This window comes from Notothenia coriiceps, unplaced genomic scaffold (assembly GCF_000735185.1).
Source record: "Notothenia coriiceps isolate Sejong01 unplaced genomic scaffold, NC01 NC01_scaffold00016295, whole genome shotgun sequence".
In the NCBI taxonomy this organism is placed as follows: domain Eukaryota; kingdom Metazoa; phylum Chordata; class Actinopteri; order Perciformes; family Nototheniidae; genus Notothenia; species Notothenia coriiceps.
The window spans coordinates 74068-94014 of NW_011348996.1; the positions used below are offsets into that span (position 1 = coordinate 74068).

The following is a 19947-nucleotide window of genomic DNA, read 5'->3' on the forward strand; positions in this document are numbered from 1 at the left end:
GAGCCAGTCGCGTCTGTTTGAATGATGCGAGTAAACACAGCTGAAAGCCGCAGTGAAACTGGAGCGTTTAGAGCGATGCGATAGGAGCGATTAGAGCGAAGCGAATATTCGCATCGCGTCCAGTGTGAACGCAGCTTTAGTGACACGGAATGATAACAAAGTTGGACGACATACAAAAAAAAAGTATGTATTTGCCCAATCTGAGCACTATATCAAGACTTGTCATGGTTAAGATCAAATCTATTTATTTACTCCTTTTGATCACTCTCTGGGACAGACTTTTGTTTTGAAGCTGGGGGCTAAAGCACAACAATCAACAACATTTGGTTGATTTAGGTCCATAATACAGATCCTGTGTGCTCTATTCAGTCATTTCAGTGCGTGTGTGTGAGTGTGTGTGTGTGTGTGTGTGTGTGTGTGTGTGTGTGTGTGTGTGTGTGTGTGTGTGTGTGTGTGTGTGTGTGTGTGTGTGTGTGTGAATAGATCAAAAACATTCTTTGAATACTGTGGGATACTTAAGCAGCACTTAGTTTTGTTCACCACAATACAATTTAATAACGTCTAAAATACCATTCCCTAAAATAGCAAAAGCCTGAAGTATTTGACCTAATGCTCGCGAGTTCCTCAGATTATTGAATTCTCTGCGGGTATCATATGACTCGCAGCATGACAACAGTGTCAGTTCTTGCATACGTGTGTTTTTATGAGACTGAGCCCCGGACTTAAGGATTACATGTCTCCTGCGAGACGCCTGCTAAAAAGTTGATCTAGAACTAATACTTCCTATATAAGAGGATTTATATAGAAGTGCCTTGGTTTTGATATTTGATGTGGATAATTAGAGTTAGTGTTTGAGTTGTGGCTTTCGACAAGCAGGGTTTCTGTGTTTTTTTACCAACATTACTATAGATGAAAGGGGGTTGAAACTGGATTTTAAGTGATAAAGGCATACAAAGAGAAATTAATTGAACAATTATTTAAATTCACTTAATTTAAAGACTGACTTAATCCAAATGTGAGGAGGAAAAAAGTGATCAAGGATCAGGGCAAGGTTGTAATTGTATTTTCTTATAATCCTCCTATAATCTTCGTCTATGAAATGACATGTGCCCAGTGGAGAAAAACGAATACAATTATATTTAATAAAATAAATCAATTGACCCAAAATCGCATTAAGGGAGAACCTTCAGGAGGACTGGAGACCAGATTCTAAATGAAATATTTAATTATAGCCTGATATCATGATCCTCATTTCACAACAATGGCAGTCTCATTATGGTATGACGGGGACCAGTGTGCCACACTGTTGGGTTTCTTTGTATCTATGGCAACCAAGGAGGCATTTGGCTTCTTGAAAGAAAAAGACTGGCGGCACATTGAGCAATCATGCTACACACAAATGGAGAAAAGAAGCAAATTCTGCCTTCAGTTGGACTACACAGAGTAGTTATAGATCCATGTTTTGAAGTATACCATTCAGAAAAGGACAGATTCAGTGTGTGAAGTGTCAGACCTTGAAGGAGAAAGGTAGTAATTCCGCGATTCAGAAACTCTAGTAACCAATGTTCCTCGAAAGCCACACTTTTTTAGCTCTTTTAAGGAGTGGTGTTCTTGAGAAATTACTCCCCTTGTTCCCCAGATCCCTCCGTAAAAAGCAAAGTAACGGTCAATTTGATTTGATTTGAAACCCTAGAAAATCATCCGTGTCTTAATCCACTGCTGGGAAGCCTCTCTGTGCAGGCTGCTTAGAGCCCAGCTTTACAATCAAAGCTATTTTAAATCCTTAAAGAGTATGTCTGAACTTAAAAAATAAAGATGAAGCTCACTGGTTTCCTCCTGTCTTACTCTGCACCTCTCCTGCCTTTGTCCCATTATTGCTCTCTCCTCTCCATCTACTGTAGTTGCCCTGTCTCTATTTCCTCTTTCCTTCGTCCTTTCTTTTTCTCTTTCACATCCTTCCGTTCTTTTCTCTGTGTCTCTTTCTTCCCCGACCTCTCTCTCAGCGGGTTTCTTTCACAGTGAGTTGACAGAGTATTGAAGTTTCAGACAAACCCTCTAATGCAGGATTAAAGATATCATGGCAGGATTAGCTCTCTGCCTTCAATTCGCCTCCCTCCCACCCTCTCTCCTCACTTTCTGCTACCCCTCTCTATTTCAACCCTTTCTTTCTTCCTGTAAAGCCTTCTCTCTTATCCTTTCTCTACCCCTGTAATTTCTCTCTGATTTCCCCTATTCCCCTCTCTTTCTTCCTCCACTCAACTCCCTTTAATGCCATCTTACCCTGATAAAAGCAGCTGCGTTCTCTCGAATACAACTACTCGAAACTCCCCACCCTTTGTCCAAATCAGCCAGTCTCTGCATTATCAAGGCTTTGCATTCTCTGATCGAGTCCAACGTATCGCATGAGCCTCTGCGTGTCAATGTGCAGCTAATGCTTGTGACGTTTGCATTTTTTTCTGAAGAATGAAGACTGAAGGCGACTTTAGATTGAATGCAATTGGATGTTTAAATGTTTGGAAAGTGAGCCAAATCTGGAAGCTAAATCATTTGTATGCCTGCTGTTGATCTTACATATTATTTTTTGTTGAGTACCAGCCAGGCACAATACTTTTTAGCTCACTGCTGCACTAATTGACCATTCGCCCATTTCCCTAAGTTACTGTTACAAGGCCTGTCAAGCTTTCCATACTCTCATGCTGTGTATGCAATTTACTTTAATGTCAATGTAAAATTAACAATGCAATTATTGGTTAATTTGAAACAATAGCCCCTTGATTTTAGAAAAAGCTTCTCGTTTCTAGCTGTCACTCATCAATGGCGGCTAAAATGGCGGATTTGATCAGCTGTTGATGCAAAGCTAATTAAGTTAACGTTACCATCATTAGTTGGTTAAAGTGCTGTCCCCAGCTGACTTATATTAAAATAAGAAACCTGTAAAGGTGTTTTTGAACATGCACAATGGCTATATTGATATTTTACTTTTGAAAAACTGGGCTACGCTCAATGTACCAGGCCAAAAGTACTCATCCTAACCCGATGATGATCCGTGTAGAAAATGCTAGTATTTCAAGAACAAAACGTAAAGATGAGAAGTGAGACATTCCAACATAAATCTGTTTAGTTTTCAAACTTAACTCCACAAACTGTGTTAGTAACTTACTTTTATTTATTTTTGTGAGCCCAGGAAGCAATCATTTTTTCTAGCAATAGTAGACCTAGTTAGCTAAGCCTGATTAGCTAATGCTAAATGACACTTTGTTTAATCCATTCCTTATACTTTGCTTTTGGATTTTGGGAGGGCTACTAAACCACATAACCCTACAAACTCATAAAAGGTTGAGTACTGCTTTAACTGCAGCTCAACACAAATTCAGCATGTAGAGGAATCCAAAGCTTGCCAGACCTGCCTTGCTAGTTATGAGCTATGGTTGCTAGGCTATGATTTGACAAACACTATCTAGGGGCTTTTAGCGAAGAGTCAATTAGACAATAAACAAACTTTACTTTCCAATGCGGCCTGCATGCCTGCCTCCGTGGTCCACAGTGCCAACCAGTAATGTGTCCTCCTGCCCTCCAGGGGGTGCCATGTCTGGGATGGAGCCCACAGTAGACACAGTGGCGGTGCAGCCTGTCCCCACCTACTGGTACTATGTGTTGGCAGGAGTCGCCGCTCTCTTACTGCTGGTGATTGTAACCGTGGTGGTGACACTGTGCTGCCATCGGTACCACTGGGCGCCAAAGAAGTCCAGCACTGGTCACCATCATTCAGTGACGTACCACAACAGCCAGCAACCCAATCAGCAAGGTCACCAAAACTGCTACCAGAACCAAAATCTCAGCTATAATCGGATCCAGAGCCCCAACCAAAACCACCTGTATCCAGCTACTGGACCGAGCCCGAGCCTTGACCCCATGCTCACCATCAGAATGGATAAAGACGACAGCTATGACTCCCAGTGCTGAAAACAACCGGACACCATGTGAATGATAATATTTGATTGGATTGCTTTGTCAAATAAAGCGATGAAAGGGAGTGAAATCTCCCTCAACAGCAGTATTCATAATCGGCACTCTTCACTGATCTACATGGAAGAGACACTGCTGTTGCTGATGACTGATCTGATTGTCTGATCAGCATGCACTTTTGATAAAACTATATTGTTGGCTGACACTGGCAGAATGTAATCCTGGCTTTACCATCATCAGGGAGAGTAGATGAAATAACTTAAATTGCCAATTATGATGGCTGATCAGGGCCTGATTACTTTTTTGATGTACTTAAGAGAATTCTGACTTCTACAGCTGCACCTTGACTGTGGACATAACACATGTAGTGTACATTGTAACTGTTGTAACAGTATATTTCCCTCCTTTACAAATGTCAAAGTAGGATATATCTGGCTGCCGTTTGGACACTGCCTGCCTCCAAATAACCTTTCCAACCGAGAAGGGATTTACACAAAGGTACACGGAGATAGAAGTCACAATGTGTGCTGCATTAAAAGAGAGAAGGCTATTTCTCTGGGGCAGAATGAAGCCTCTGCTTATTTGTCCACTAGCCTTTGAGAGACCGAGAGTGACAGAGACAGATTAAGAACAGAAAAAGGGAAGAAGTACGGATAGAATTAGTGCTGCCCGTCCAGCCGTGACAGATAGAAGGCTACAGATCCACCGTGGGTGGTGAAGGAGGAATCAGTGTTCTCTGTCTGGTTTACACGGCAAGGTAGATAGGATGAGACAGCTTAAGTCGCATCCTGCAGACCTAGACACAATTCCTCTCTGCAACACACAGTCTCGAATACATATGCACGGACACTTCGGAAACTTTTAAGTGGCTAATAATTGAGTCTTGCGTCAAGCCCCGAGTGCATTTTTCATTACATCCTGATATGCCTTTCTTAAAGCGTGCTTTAAAACTATTACCTCCTCACCTCCAGAACGAGGTTGTGCCTCAGTGTCAAATAGGAGTATGAATGGACTGTTTTGCCTTGATCTCATAGATAATCCAATGCCTGTGTCTGTTAATGTTCAACCTGAGTATGTCCTGCACACATTAGACGGAATGAATGAAACAAATCCTAAATGTATTGAGTATCTTAAGATGCAGTTTGAAGTCTGTGCAAGTTGAAATTCTTTACACCTGGTAAATATTTTTGTTTTCTCCTTTGATAATTTAATATATTGTGAAAATATTTGTTGTGGCTGCACAGTTTTGCTTCTATTCCTTTCATTCACCATGGTATTTCAAAATCAAACTTATTTCTTGATGTCTACTTAATTATCCATCCAACTTTATTTGTTTGCCTTTTCTCATGATTTCCAACGTTGACAGATACGTTAGTATAAACTTGTGTGCCATGATGCATTTTTGCAATGTCGAGAGTACCATTAGCACTTTTTCGCTTCTTGATAATGATTATTTTGAAGGCTTTGATGATTCATTCTGACAATTTCTTACATTTACTGTGAATCTTAATATAAAAAAGTGGAGTAATGTACTGGTTGTGAATTGAATATATTTTCTTGCTTTGTTATCACATACTATTACAGTATGCCTCCATGTGCTTTTTGATGTTTAATAGTTAGTCAATGTTTATTTTTATACTCACTGGCTGTTGTTTTTAAGGCAACAGTTATGTGGATTGTGTTCACTGAGATGATCTTAACAACTTTTTCCTTGACTTTTAATGTTATGTCAAATTTTGCAACAGCAAACGTGTTTCCCTCATTAGCACCCGTCTTCAAGGTTAAGTGGTATATGGATAGGAAATCGAAGATATTAAGAATGTCATGTGGAAATTATCCAAAGCATGAACAAAACTTAATGAATTTGCTTGGTTTTGGTTGAAAAATAATCAAGGGTTAGGGTTAGGGTTAGGGTTGTCACTGTAGTATTTCTCAGCAGTTCACCATCTTATGTTGTAGGCTACTCCTTTACATCATTTTGTTCATGCACAAATCCCCTAGCCTTTTTTTTTTATCAAAACCCCGCTTATTCCTATTCTCCTCCCTTTATCACAAATCCTCCCAGCAAAAAAAACACAGGAGAGAAAATGAGAGGCAGAAAGGAGAGGAGGGCAAACTCTCTCAGAGGAAAAGGGCCCATTGAGCGAGCCCCCTTTGCCTCCACAGAATGAGAGAGAGATGCCCAGAGATGAAGGAAGATGAAAGAAGTAAAAAAAATACTTTTCTAAAGATAGATTTTTTATTTTTTACTCCGAGAGGAAGGCTAACGGGGAGGCAGGTCGGGTTTGGATTGAAGGAGGAGGGCAGGTTGTTTCAAACACAAAAGCAGATGAAAGAAGTCTTTTGGCAGAATAGACAGAGCGATGGAGAGACACACATGTTCTCAAACAAACGTAAACCAGTGTTAGCAGAGAAAATGCAGTCACTCCAATAGTTGCATGCATGTTCAGAAACCACTCTGCATCTCTCCATAGTGACGTGTTTCCTCAAATTGTGTCTCGTTTTGTATTCTCGTTATTTTATGCTCGCACATCCATCCCCTCTGCCTTCCATTTCAATCGACTTGTGCGTGATTTACACATTCTATGAGTCACTCTAGCAGCCCTGCGCTGTAACCCAATCAATGTGGGTCCCAAATTCTAATGGAGGAATGATATATTACTGTATTTATGTTGTGCTACCAATGCACTTTTTCCCCCTTTCATTCTCCTTCCCTCCATCAAAGTTTTTTGCAAGATTTGGAAAATGTGCTGGCTTGTCTTCATGCCACACTTTTAAATCAGCCATCCCTCACTTTCCTCTCGCTGCTCCATCACAGACTACTTTGGAGCCCTTTAATATTTCTAATTAGTTAATGGAGCTGATTGCATTCATAAAACCCTGCAGTAAGCATTTCTAGCCCTCCGGCCATTTCTTTTTCCTTTTTTCCCCCTGCCTCCTCCTTCTCTGTGTCCTGGAGAAATATTACGAGTGAAAGCTCTCTAACAGGTCCTTGGGTCCCCGCTGCAACAGCGCATGGTGCCAAAGAACTATCCATGTCTTTTCCCGAATAAAGAAAGCCCCCCCTTTTTATTCTTCTCTTTGCTAATTGGAGAGTGGAGATCAAATGGGGCTACGGGGAGTTTTAATCTCCTTTAAGATCCGCATGATGATTCTTCTCAGGATCCTAGCCTGAGGGCTTTAGGCCAGGATCATTAGAAAGTGTTCAACAGTCGTCCAAAGAGCGTCCGTCCAATCATCTCTCTTTTTCCCCGTTATCCGGATTCTTTTGCGTTCTTTAATGTTTTGTCAAGGCCTGTGGTGATTTCATTTGACTGTGAGAAAGGAGAAGCTAGAGCCTGGAGGGTCTGTTGGGAGACTGTACATTAACACAACCAGAACAAATGAGATGCTTTCAAGTGTATGTACGAATGTATAGTCTTACATGGAGAGTACATTTCAGTGAGACCTCCAGAACATATTATAATTTGCAGTGTGACTACTGGGATCAGCCATATTTATAACTTTAGTATCGATTGTTTCACTACTGATTGCCTGTGCCGCTCAGTAACTGCAGTACTTTAAATTAAAGGGGCCCTTTTATGCTTTTGGGGTTTGTCATTTTCCTGTAGTGTTTATAGGTTCGTCTGCATGGGAATGCTCTGCAAAGGCTAAAATCAAAAAGTAGGGGGGTCTTGACTTGACTCCTTAGTTTACTGACACAGTGTCATCAATGTGTTACACTCATGCCCCTATTGGCTAGCTTGGCTAAGGGGCAGAACATCTTTAAGCTGTTGGCCAATCACAACAGAGTCTGCCAGCTAACCAATCAGAGCAGACTGGGTTCTGGTTTCAGATAGATAGTGAAAAAGAAAAAATATAAAGCACTTTTTGAAAATTAAAGCATGGTACAGTAGAGGCACACAATACAAACATGAGCATAATAGGGCCCCTTTAAATAACATGACAACCTTATTTTGTTTTGTTGGGTGTTTCAGACAAACATCATTTCAAGTCATGTTCATAATCTGCAGTCAAATGTGGAGTTTATATAGTCTATATAGCACTTTTTTACTAATTTGTCACTTCATTTTGGTAATGTGACATCACACATTTTAGGGGTTAAGTGCATCTACAGTTTTATTTTTTTTCTCGAAAATCGACATTTCTATTAAGTGATTCAATGATGTTGTTATTGTCTTTTGATTTCTTATTGTAATAATGTTTTTTTTATTGATCAGAAAGATTGTTTGTGATGTAAATCTGACTGATCATTCTGAAGCATGGCCTCAGCCAGGGATGAACTTGGTTTGAACTTAAACTGTGACTAGTTTAGCTTAATAAAACCAGCGTTGAAGTGCTTAGACATTCGTCCCTGGCTTCAGCCGCCTCACTGTATTTACTACTCTGACTCTGTGAGGGACATAACTCGACTTTATGATTGTCTTTTTGACTCACGCTGCATTTTACTGTCTCGCACTTCAAGCTAATTAAATATTGAACTACAGAGAAACATACAAAGCCAAGCGGCACCCATACTCCATCCCATAATCAAATAATTAAATAAGCAAATTCTAAAACATCAGAGAAAGATGACACTCCATTTAGCAAAGGATTTCTTGGTTCGCTGTTATTAACATTAAAATCCAATTGAGTCGCTTTCTTTTAGTTTATTCTATAATTGGATTTGGAAGTCAATTTTGTGTCATTTAAAGGATGGGATTCACTTCTTTTTTTCAAGGAAATTACCTCATATTTAATACATGAGCGAATATCTTAATTTCACAGATAGCAGGTGTCATTCAAAGTATTAATTTAGTGTTATTATTTACAAAATAACAAGTATTGGAAGTTCGTAAAAGCTGTTTATAGGAGACATTGTCTGAATGCCCCGTTAAGATTGTCTCATAGGAAAATTACCTTATCTAACTAAGGAAATGAAGCTCCGTATCCTTTTTCCTATCAACTAAATTAGTTTTTCAACCCTTATCTTTGAATATCTATGACGGTTTCATTTAATATGTTTTTGGATCCTTTGCCCCAGCAATAAATGATTTTTACAGTAGCTGCCCAGATACTACTCTATTTTTTTTTCCTGAGGACTTTAATATCAATTTCCTTGACTAAAACTGAAATGAAGCAGAATTTAGCTTCCAATCCCTTCAACGCCACGCACTTCAGCCTGCCTCAGAAATATAATGTGGTATTTTAGCTTGTTGAATTTCATGGTCTTGGAATAAAAAAGAAAATATATTGCTGGGAATGTGAAGGTAATAAAAGTGATATTTTTCTATGAAACGGTTTTGCGTCCTTTCATTTCGCACTTCAGTTTCCCCTTTTCTCTCTCTTGAAATAACATGGTTTAAAGGCAATCTCTAGCCTGATATCTTCAGACCGTTTAAACAAGACCACTCACTCTTTGAGCTGTTTGTATAGTTTGATTTCCACCTACAAATAGAGCTTGTGTGCTCACAAATGGATGATGCTATCACAACATGGTTTTTCACTTTTCAGTAGTTCTGACTTGACTGGATGTTTGAGATTAATAATATTTTCTGTCTGTATCGTTTCAACAGATCCCAGGCCTATGGATTTTGGAAAGGATCCTGTTTTCAACCCGAAGACATCCATCAATGGAGGTGAGGTTCAAAGTCCCCTTCTTGCCGCTTCTTTCCTTAACTTTGTGTCCTTTCCTCTTTCCCTTCCTTTCCTTTCCTTTCCTTCTTTTGCTTTCCTTTAATTTCATTTTTTTTGTCTCACCTCTCCTTTATTTCCCTCCCCTCACCTGTCCCATATTTTCCTTCCCTCTCCTCTCCTCTCAGCCTGAGGCTGTACTGGCTTGTTTTACAAGTCACCCACATAGTAGTGAAACAACTCTTTAAGCAGAGGCATGCCCATGGCTCTGCTTTTCTTGTGATTCCACAAGAACAAGCCTGTGGCAACAGTGACAGACTATCTCTGCTGTGTGTGTGTGTGTGTGTGTGTGTGTGTGTGTGTGTGTGTGTGTGTGTGTGTGTGTGTGTGTGTGTGTGTGTGTGTGTGTGTGTGTGTGTGTGTGTGTGTGTGTGTGTGTGTGTGTGTGTGTGTGCGCGGGAGAGTGTATAGGAAGACTCTGAGAGAGCATCCAAAAGTGTGTCTATCTGTGTGTGCATGTGGGCTTCCTCTCCTCCTCTTTTTTGTTTCGTAGCAGGCAAAGTGAGACAGTCAGCTTCCTCCTGGGCACCTAGAAAACATCTGTCTGTAACAATCACACTTTAATTCCTGTAGGTCTTTGGATGTGTGTCTGTTAACAGTATCGGTGTGTGTGTTTCTGTAGTTGTGTCTGTGCACATGCATGAGTTATTATCCCGTGTTTCTCCCATCCCCCCTGACAGATACAAGAAGAGTACTCAGCCTTTACCTCGCTAAACAAGTCTGTTTACTGCCTGTGTGTGTGTGTGTGCGTGCGTGCGTGCGTGCGTGCGTGCGTGCGTGCGTGCGTGCGTGCGTGCGTGCGTGCGTGCGTGCGTGCGTGCGTGCGTGCGCGTGTGTGTGTGCGTGCTATAAAACACTCTAAATGTAGTACTTAATTGCAGATTGGCTTGTTCATGTGTACACATTCATTAAGTGGATTAGCATGATTGCTTATGCCAACTAGATGTGCACACAAGACACACCGGAGAGCTCCTTTACACTAATTATTTTTATTATGTTTCCAAACTAATGAAGTCTATAACAACAACAGTTCTGGGGATACTGAAACGAACATTTGCCTCTGATACAGTTGAATACATTTGTTAAAGTGAGACTTTTCTACTGTTGAAGAAAGAAATACCACATCCTTCTCAAACAGAAGTCCTACAGTATGTAATGTATAAGAACGGTCAAATCAAATCGTTTTTGCTTCTACAGCTTGACTTTGTATGGCATAACCTTTTTCTTATAGTGGCTAATGCTAGCTCAATTTCAGATAGTTATTCCTGTTTGATTGAGTCAGTTATCCATTTCTGACTCCTCTCAGACCATCATAATACAGTGCAACCCCATTATTTCCTAATGGTCACTTGTGACCTCAGTGGTGCTATTAAACAAAAGTCAAACTTACTAAATTTAAAGGAATATTCCTATGTGTTTACATGTATACTGTTGAGGCTTCTTTTCAGTTTTTTGTATCTCCATGTATTTCTGAATTACTGTATTCTTGGAACTTGTTGAGTCGTCTAGACCTTTAAGGGTTAAGATTATTAATTTAAATTATGCGTGCAATCATTAAACTTGTTATCAATGCAACTCAACCTTGGTGCCAAACAACAATTATGTCAATGGAAGTGTATGAAAACCAATGATTGCGTATAATGATAGGAAAAACACATGGACAAGCCTCAATTACACCAGTGTGACTCACTTTGAAATGAAGTATGATTTGTAGTCAAATTACTTACATGCTTCCTGAACATAAACATGTTTAAATGATGTATTCCCTAACGTTTTCATGTTTTCTCTCCAGACTATGTCTTCCCAGGTTGGTCGTCCTTTTCCACCCCGTCCTCCTCCGATGTGGACCCCTCCTCCGTCACCCTGATGTCGGAGAAAGACAAGGACAATGCCTGGCTGTACACGCTGGACCCCATCCTGCTCACCATCATCGTGATGAGCTCCCTGGGAGTGCTTCTGGGTGCGGTGTGTGCAGGACTGCTCCTCTACTGCACGTGCTCCTACAGTGGGCTGTCCTCGCGATCCTCCACAACGCTGGAGAACTACAACTTTGAGTTGTACGACGGGATCAAGCATAAAGTGAAGATCAACCAGCAGAGGTGCTGCTCAGAGGCATGAATAGAAGGAAGAAGACATTAGGGAACTAGATCCCTCGCCAAAGTTCTTTTGGTTCTCGGTTTGGACAAAGAAAATATGAAAAGGAAGCACTATGTGATATTTCAATCCCCTACCTTTTATCCTGCTCTGATGTCTAAAGGGGGAAACATTCAACCCGGAGTGTTCCCACCTTTTTGGGTGCCAGTAGGAACATTGATTTCCCAACGAGGCCTAAAGCGGGGGAACACCTGATCCCAATCCCTCCTCCCCACAGTACCGCATCTCCTCTGCCTGCAGGAGAGAGCCTGCTTGATTCTTAAAGCCTGTGAATGATTGAAGGAATGAATATGAATGACAGATCTAACATAGAATATAACCCACCATCCACTGGAATGAAGTTTGGATGTTGATGGACTGCAGCACTGTGACAATCTGGACGTTTGGACCAAAATGACAGCACAGTCTTATGTGAGGTGTTCAAATGTGACATGTACCCATTACTGGTACTTGGTACATGGGCAATGTGAACTGTGTCCTCGTTGGCTTTAATTTGAATGTGGCTGAAATGAAAAAGCTCTAGACTGTTGGTGAAGACTTCAGCACCAGTGGACCATTCAATGTGGGTACTTTTGACTGAAATCAACACATATCAAGCGAATGCCTATCCCCCCCTAAAGAAGTTTTAAAAGATATCAAACTGAAATGAATCTAACGGTAAAGAAAGATTTAAAAAGGACATTTTCTTTTTATTTGTCTCCAAGAGTTTTAGATATGAGTTCTGGGGCTTTCAAAAGTCCATTAGTCCGCCACATGGCGCCGCTCGCTCCTTTGTCTGCCCTCTGCGCTTTGTGAAACCAGTGGCATAGAAGAGTAATGGTGACTGTTTTTGTTATGTTTTAGACTTGTGTCTGTTTGGAAAAAAAAAGGTTAAAGAAAAGCCAGCTTCAGTTCGTAGCCGCCCTGTAGAGCTCTTACGCCATTTTTAGACTTTCTTTAGCGTTGTGTTGGACTACATGGTCTTAACTGTTACTTCAGTCCTTTTCTATTTTCACACATTTTCCATTGATCAGACTTTACAAAGGAAGGTAAAGGAAGATGGAAGACGGAAAATCAGAGGTTTATTTAAATCTAACATGCTGTTATGGAGTCGTGCTTTAGATTCAGTATTCTAGGGTTTGTCTTTGGTATATATCTATATTTTTTTGCTTTTCAGACTGTATGATGCCCAAATGATGGACAGACACTGTGTGAACAAAATGTCAGTGATTGTTTTATCGCAACCTATGGATTGCCAAAGAGCTGTGTATGTGCACAGGGGGTCCGAACAAGTGTTAAAAGAGGCCGGGTGGAGAATGGACTGAGAGATAAATTACCCTGCCTTTTATCCAACGCTCTTATAGCGTCACCCCCCCTGAATGAAAGACGCTCAAAAAAACGGAAGGAGAAGGAAATGACTAAAGGAGGATAGTGGAAATCGTACCGTCGATTTTCTTGGACACACAATCGAGCCTTAAGCTAACTACAGTAAACGCTGTATCGGAGGACAGCCATCGGGGAGTGCCAGTGCTACTGAAGAACAGGAGGAGACACACACACACACACACATACACACATACATAAGTTAGACAGGAAGAAAGAAAGAGGCAAGGGAATTATATGGTTATATTATGGTTATATGGTCGCAGCTGTTTTTATATCTAGTAGCGCAATGGAGCAATGTCTCTTGTTTGTATCAAGCATCTAAGCATGCAGAAACTCAAATGTGTAACAAGGAAGAAGGCAAGCTAGCAACCAATTTGACATTATATGGGTATAAAACAGCGGAAATGCATTCAAGATAGTTGTTGAAGCCCTTAAAAAGACACACAATGTTGACAGAATGCTTATTCAAACACTTGTACAAATACACATGAATTGGAAATAGTCAGAGACTGACTTCTTTAGTGTCAAAATAACAAGTGCATTTGAAGTAAACTATCTGCAGTTAAAGATGTGCCTTGAACATTGGATTAACTTGTCATTTGAAGTCTATGAAAGATTTATATGAAAACATTCATCGATACAACTGGAGTTGTGCTGACAGAAAGGTGATTGTCTGCCTGGAAATGTGTCTGGCTGACAGACTGATAGGACAGACAATAACACGAGGCTGTCAGCAGGACAGGTGAAAGCTGACAAACCAGACAAAACATACACACAGAAAGTATAACAGAGGAAGGACAGTATGGGGGAAAAACATGTTGCACTTGTTGTTTCCCCCAGTCTCTCTCATCTCTTCCTTTTCAGCGGTATTGTTTGGATAAAGCCAACAGGCCTAGTGAGATGAAATAAACAAAAGAAAAGTGGGATCATAAAAAGGTGTGGAAAGAAGATCGTATAAGGAGAGATAAAGGGAGTGGATATAATCGAGAGAGACTGAGGGTTTTCTGTCCATCTAACTGCGTTTTCATTGGACTGTTTTCCAAGTGCCTTGGAGCTCTTTTATTATGTCTCTCGAACGAACACCAGGTCATTTAGAAACACGCACATTTAGACTCTCTCTTTCTCCCGCTTGTCTTTAACACTTTCTTTCTTGAAGTCCATTTAGTATTACCTCTTCTGTCTCGATGGATACACACATAAATACACCGACACACTCATACACACACACACACAGACAAATGCATTAAGATGTACCGTACACACACAAACCTACGGCACTGGCCAGATAACTCAAACTGTTGTTTGTAGACTTTGTACAGAAGAATTTCTTTTTTAATGTTATTATTATTTAATAAAGGCTAAATAACAAGTGATTTGGTTCTTTATTTTGTATTGCTCATGTGTATTTTGTATGTGTTTATTTGTCTTGGGGTACATATGTTTGACCTACAGCATATTTAACACTCCCACTCATAAAAGAGTCGTTTTGTGTCATACTGATAGAAAAACAATATCTTCTTGCAAGTTTGTCAGTTAAGAGAATAATGCAAATTCTATTAAGCATGGAAAAATAATTATGGCTCATAATTAATAGTTGAGTAAAAGTGTGTCTTTGTATTTCGATTTGCGTTTTTAACATCTGTTAACATATTTTTTGTATATATCTAAAGCATAAAATAATGAGCCTGGAGCTTATCATATTGGACTGAAAATGGGGACGTTTTTGGGATAACTAGATTAGAGTTGGAAATAATACAAGTGTAAAATGTTGCGTGTGGGTGTCTGCACAATATAAATCAACACATTTAAGAATTGGGTATTAAGGCAGCCATGTATTTTAAACCACAGTTAGAAGAAAACACATTTAAAGAGGTGTTTTTCTTTTTTTTCCTAAAGCATTTAAAACTTCACTATAGACTGCCCTACATCCCTGACCATCTGGCCCTCTTTACTATGCATCCTAATTCTAGTTTGGTTATAGCGCTTTAATTAGCTTGGAGAGCCCTTATCAGTGATTTCTCTGCATCAGCATTTCTTCACCTCTTTCTTCTTGTTTTTTTTCTCATACCTCCTGCCCTCATTTGTTCATTGCTTCTTTATCTCACTATTGCTCTTCTCCTTTGGAGACCGACCCGATTCTCACGCTGCTGTCCACCAGTCAAGTGTTAAAGCTGGATCTGGCTGGATGATCATAAGATTATATGGGCGATGATCCTCTCAGGGTGTTCTGCACCAAATCTGTTACCCTCACTTCTCTCTTTGATTTAGATGAGTATTTTTAGAAAAATGTAATTTAAAAGGATATAAAAAAAACTCATAGTATATTATTTTGGAACAATTATATGTCAAGAATATCATGAAAGAAAGATATCATGAAAAAAGTTTTATTTAGTTGTTTTAGTATACTGATAAATATGACGAAAAAAGTCATACTATACTTGTCGGAGTATGGTATAAATGGTAAAGCATTTCAAAAACCTAGCCATAGTATAGTATAATGTACATGAATATTTGTTTTAAGTTTTGAAAAGATGAGATAGTATGTCGAAAATATCAGAAAAAACGAAATAGTTTAGTATGTCGGAAAATATTTCAAAAACGACATACAGTAGTAAAGTATGTTGAAAATATCCCAAAAAACTACTATTGTACAGTATGTAGACAATATCATAATAAACGACGTTGTATAGTATGTTGAAAATATCATAAAAAACGGCATAGTATAGTGGGTGTTTCTCAATGTCGAGGACGCTTCCTTGGTAGGACATGTCTTCCGAGTCAAGTCCTTCAGAAGCGAGGCAAGAATCCTTCCTAGCCTCGGAAAACGAAGAATGGTGGAACAGGCTAACAGGTGTGCGAGGCCCCGCCTTAAATGGAGCGTGATTTCCGCCAAAGATTTTGGAAATTGGTCTGTGCGCAAAGCATTGTGGGGATTTTCAGACCGCGGAGGATACATGTGCTGCCTCGAAATTTCCCGCAACGAAGGACGCCTGCCTCCGTAGAATTCCAAGGATCCTGGACATAGGAACAGTCCTTTGGCGGGACTCGATGACGTAGCATCCTTGAAATAGTGGCTCTGGAGGAGCCTTCCTCGACATTGAGAAACACCCGGAATGTCGAAAATATCAGAAAAGACTGCATATCAAAGTATGTCGAAAATATCAGAAGAAACAACATAGTATATTATATCGACAATATCATAATAAACAACGTAGTATAGAATGTTGAATATATCAGATAAAAAGACGCAGTATAGTATGTCGAAGATATAATAAAAAACTACATTGTCTAGTATGCCGACAATATAGGAAAAACAGCATACTATAGTATGTCAGAAATATAAATAAAATTACATCGTCAAAATTCCATAATAGAAAAATAATAGTTCATGAGAAGCATTTCCTTTTCTTTTCTTTTATCAGTCAGAATATAAACACTAGCAACAACCTCAGTTGTGAATTCTCTGGGAAGTTGAATGTTCAGCATATTAACATTTAAAATTCTGCAGGGAAACATTTTCCATCAACTGTGACATTTGAGCAGCAAGCATCATTGATGTAAACACAGTCTGTCTCCAGAGTCCTGCTCTCTGCCCACACCCTCTGACATGAAAACACACAATACACAAACATATGCATACCGAAGAAGTTTGGATTCATTCCCTCATGCAATTCAAGTATGTGCTGCGTATAATCAAGTAGCTTTCTATGTCTAACACTTCTCTTTTACACTGTCTCCTCCACTTAGGGATGTAAAAATGTTTTTAATGGCCCAGATTTTGCATCCACATAATGACATGGTCCAGATCTCATCTTCCCAAATCCACGGGCGCACACAAACTCAAGCATGCCTGTGCGAACGTTCTTCTTGGATGCAGACACACACTTCAGACAGGTCTCTTGTGGTTGGCCTTTGCTGAGCGTGTAACCTACTAACACAAATTTGAAATTTCTGCTTAGCTGCACTAATCACTCGTAACACAGACACGCACACACTCAAACACCCGCACACACAATCACAGACAGACTCATAAAATGAAAAGTAATACATATGAATATTAATTTCACAGCTTTTGTTAGAAAAAAACAGAAAAATACTGTATTTGTAGCAACCTCTTAGTGTTATGGTATTAAACAAATTATTTTAGGCAAATTCACACTTGATATTTTTAGTTATAACACTTAAAAGGCAATCAATGCCATAATTACATGGCTTAGCCTTAGTTGAATACTCCAAGCTGATTGGTCCATTTCAAACATTCTGCAGTCTGCTATTTTTTAAGGAGGAAACTCTGATCAAGGGACTATATGCAGTCTTATCAACAGCAGAAAGAAGTCTGGTCAATTTACAGTATAGGTCAGCGTTGCCAAAAAATAAGCTGTTGAAGAAATGTTTTTATATTTATTTTGTATTTGTGTGGAGAGCACAAAACTTAGGATTCATGATGGCTAAACTGTCCCCAGTAAAGAGAACCATGCAGAAAGAGAGCTGAATGTCACAGAATTTAGAAGAAAAAACAAACAGGAAGTAAACACCAAAGCGAACACAGTATGGGCTCTGGAAGTGTTTAAAGACTGTTCAATGGAAAACGAAATGTGACATGATATCTTACAGTATAAAGATCCAGTGACCATCTTTAGCTTTGAAAAGGTTGGATTTAGAATGTATCAGGATGAATTCAGAGCAGACATTACCCAACAGTTATATCACTCCTCCTCTCTCAGCCTGCCCTCCAATAATACTTTTTCCATCCCTGCTTCGTCTTTTATCACAAACACAACCAGATGCACAGACATAAACCAGCAGGCAGTCCTTTACACGTGTGGTCAGCCTGCTTCTTATTGGAATGATGCAGTCTTGGCAGCTAAGTGATCATATTCAGCTGTAAAAGAGATTTGGATTAAATGTGTATTTCTGTGATCTAATATAAATTCATACCTGCCTAGGTTCAAGAGGCAACTCAAATGGAAAGACCCTGAAAAGGATACAACTCTTCGTTGTTAGGCAATGGCATTAACCCTTCAGCTATTATATGATGAACCATCACTCCTAATATAATGTCAGTTACAAATATTACATTTGCATACTGTGTGTCACCACATCAACAACAACACTGAATAAACAACGTCTAATAAGTACAAAATCAATATTTGCATAGAATATTTCTAACATTTGGCGTCGTTTAGGATGGGAATGAAGACATTGATGTTACTGTTTGAATGTAAGTGTTTGTGCATTCATTCGTTTGAGCAAAATCACACTGTTAGTTCTACAAAGATTTGATACACTTATCTTTTGCTGAGATGGAAACTAAATGAACCAATTGTTCTTTCCTCTTTCCTTCTCTATCCTGCATGTTTGCAACTTGGTCATTCATACTTCCAGCCCTTCAAATTATTGTATCATTTATCAAAATAAGTATATTTGTGTTAAACAATTTGTTCAAATGTTTTTCCAACATTTCTGTCTTCTTTGCCTCCATATTTGCAACTGTTGCATATTTGCTTCCCTTCTCCCAGCTAATCTCCTCAGATAAATAAACTTGAAATCCTTATAATTTCATTAAGAGTTAATGGAGGCGAACTGAGATCAGGGAAGATGGGACGGGACTAAAAGGCATTTTGAAAATAACGAGCTACAAATCGAATTTGCATGCTGTGTAGCCTTTTACCAAATCTTATTTTTCAATTTGTAGAAAACATGAAGTAAGCTAAGTGCAAAATGTCTCCTTTATAGACTATAACATCCATTACATGTTTTGTTTTTGTTGTCGTCCGCCACCTGGGTGGGCGTCCTGGGTGAGAGAGCTGGTCCTGGCAGCTTCCAGCACCCCCGCTCTCCTAATGTCCCAAACTCATGGCTGCATGCTTCTAAATCAAATTACATTTCATCAGACAAAAGCTTTTTTTACTCACCACACCAGTACAAATAAGATTGTTGTTAATCTTATCACAGTCTAAGCTTTATTGCTTTTTCATTTCTGAGTTTTTATTTGTTTGGCTGTTTGCCAGGTGCTGGCAACTGTCTCTGAATTTTTGCCAAATTAAAAAGTTACTCTCAAGCACTAAAACTGACCTGAACCACTTTTTCTATGTATGATTAACCCTTTATTTGCAGGTTTTTCATTATTTATGACTGTAATCCATTCTTATGATATATATCCATCATGTTTTGTCCTCCAACCTATATTTATTATCCAATGTCTTACTTTCCTTTATTAATCCCTCACTTTATTCAATATTTCTTCTATGCCATGCTTCTTGCTCACTGTGAATAATCTAAAAAACTCCTCTTCCTTTTTCTCATTCCTTCATTGCACACTTCTGCTATGAATCATTTTATCATCAGTGCCTGGTTCTTTCCCCCTTCTCTTATTTATTTGTAAAACATTTCTCATCAGTCACCGGTACAGCCAGCACATTCTGTTATGATGATATCAGTCAATCCGTTCGGTAGCCGTTAGCTTATCTAAAACGGCTCGGCCACAAATACTTGTGCTTTTAGTGGTGGTTGTTGACATTAATGGCGCATTTCCACTGCAGCGGGTAGCCCCGTTTAAGCGTCCTTAATCGTCCTCAAGCGGCCAGGCCAGTTTTTGGTGGCCTTTCCATATAGCGTAGCACCGGCTAGCGGGTACTTTTTCCCTCTTTTTCCGGCCCCATAAAATCGTGGTTCTCAGGCCAGGGACAGGGCTGAAATAGTGACGTCAACACTCTCGACTGCTGATTGGTCAGAGAGAATCGCCACAAGATCGCGCGCGAGACCATCACATCTCTTGTTGATAATGAA

At 39.6% G+C, this 19947-nt stretch overlaps 1 protein-coding gene across 1 annotated transcript in view; it reads left to right on the forward strand.

Annotated features, from left to right (window-relative positions):
* The window catches only part of LOC104949502 (neuropilin-2-like), a 25831-nt gene extending 11302 nt beyond the window's left edge, over nt 1–14529 (forward strand). The window contains exons 5-6 of the mRNA XM_010775866.1: nt 9522–9584; nt 11432–14529. Coding sequence (XP_010774168.1) covers nt 9522–9584; nt 11432–11757 — 389 coding nt within the window. The 3' untranslated portion in view covers nt 11758–14529. The remainder of the gene's footprint in view (nt 1–9521; nt 9585–11431) is intronic.
* The last annotated feature ends 5418 nt before the right edge of the window (nt 14530–19947 follow it).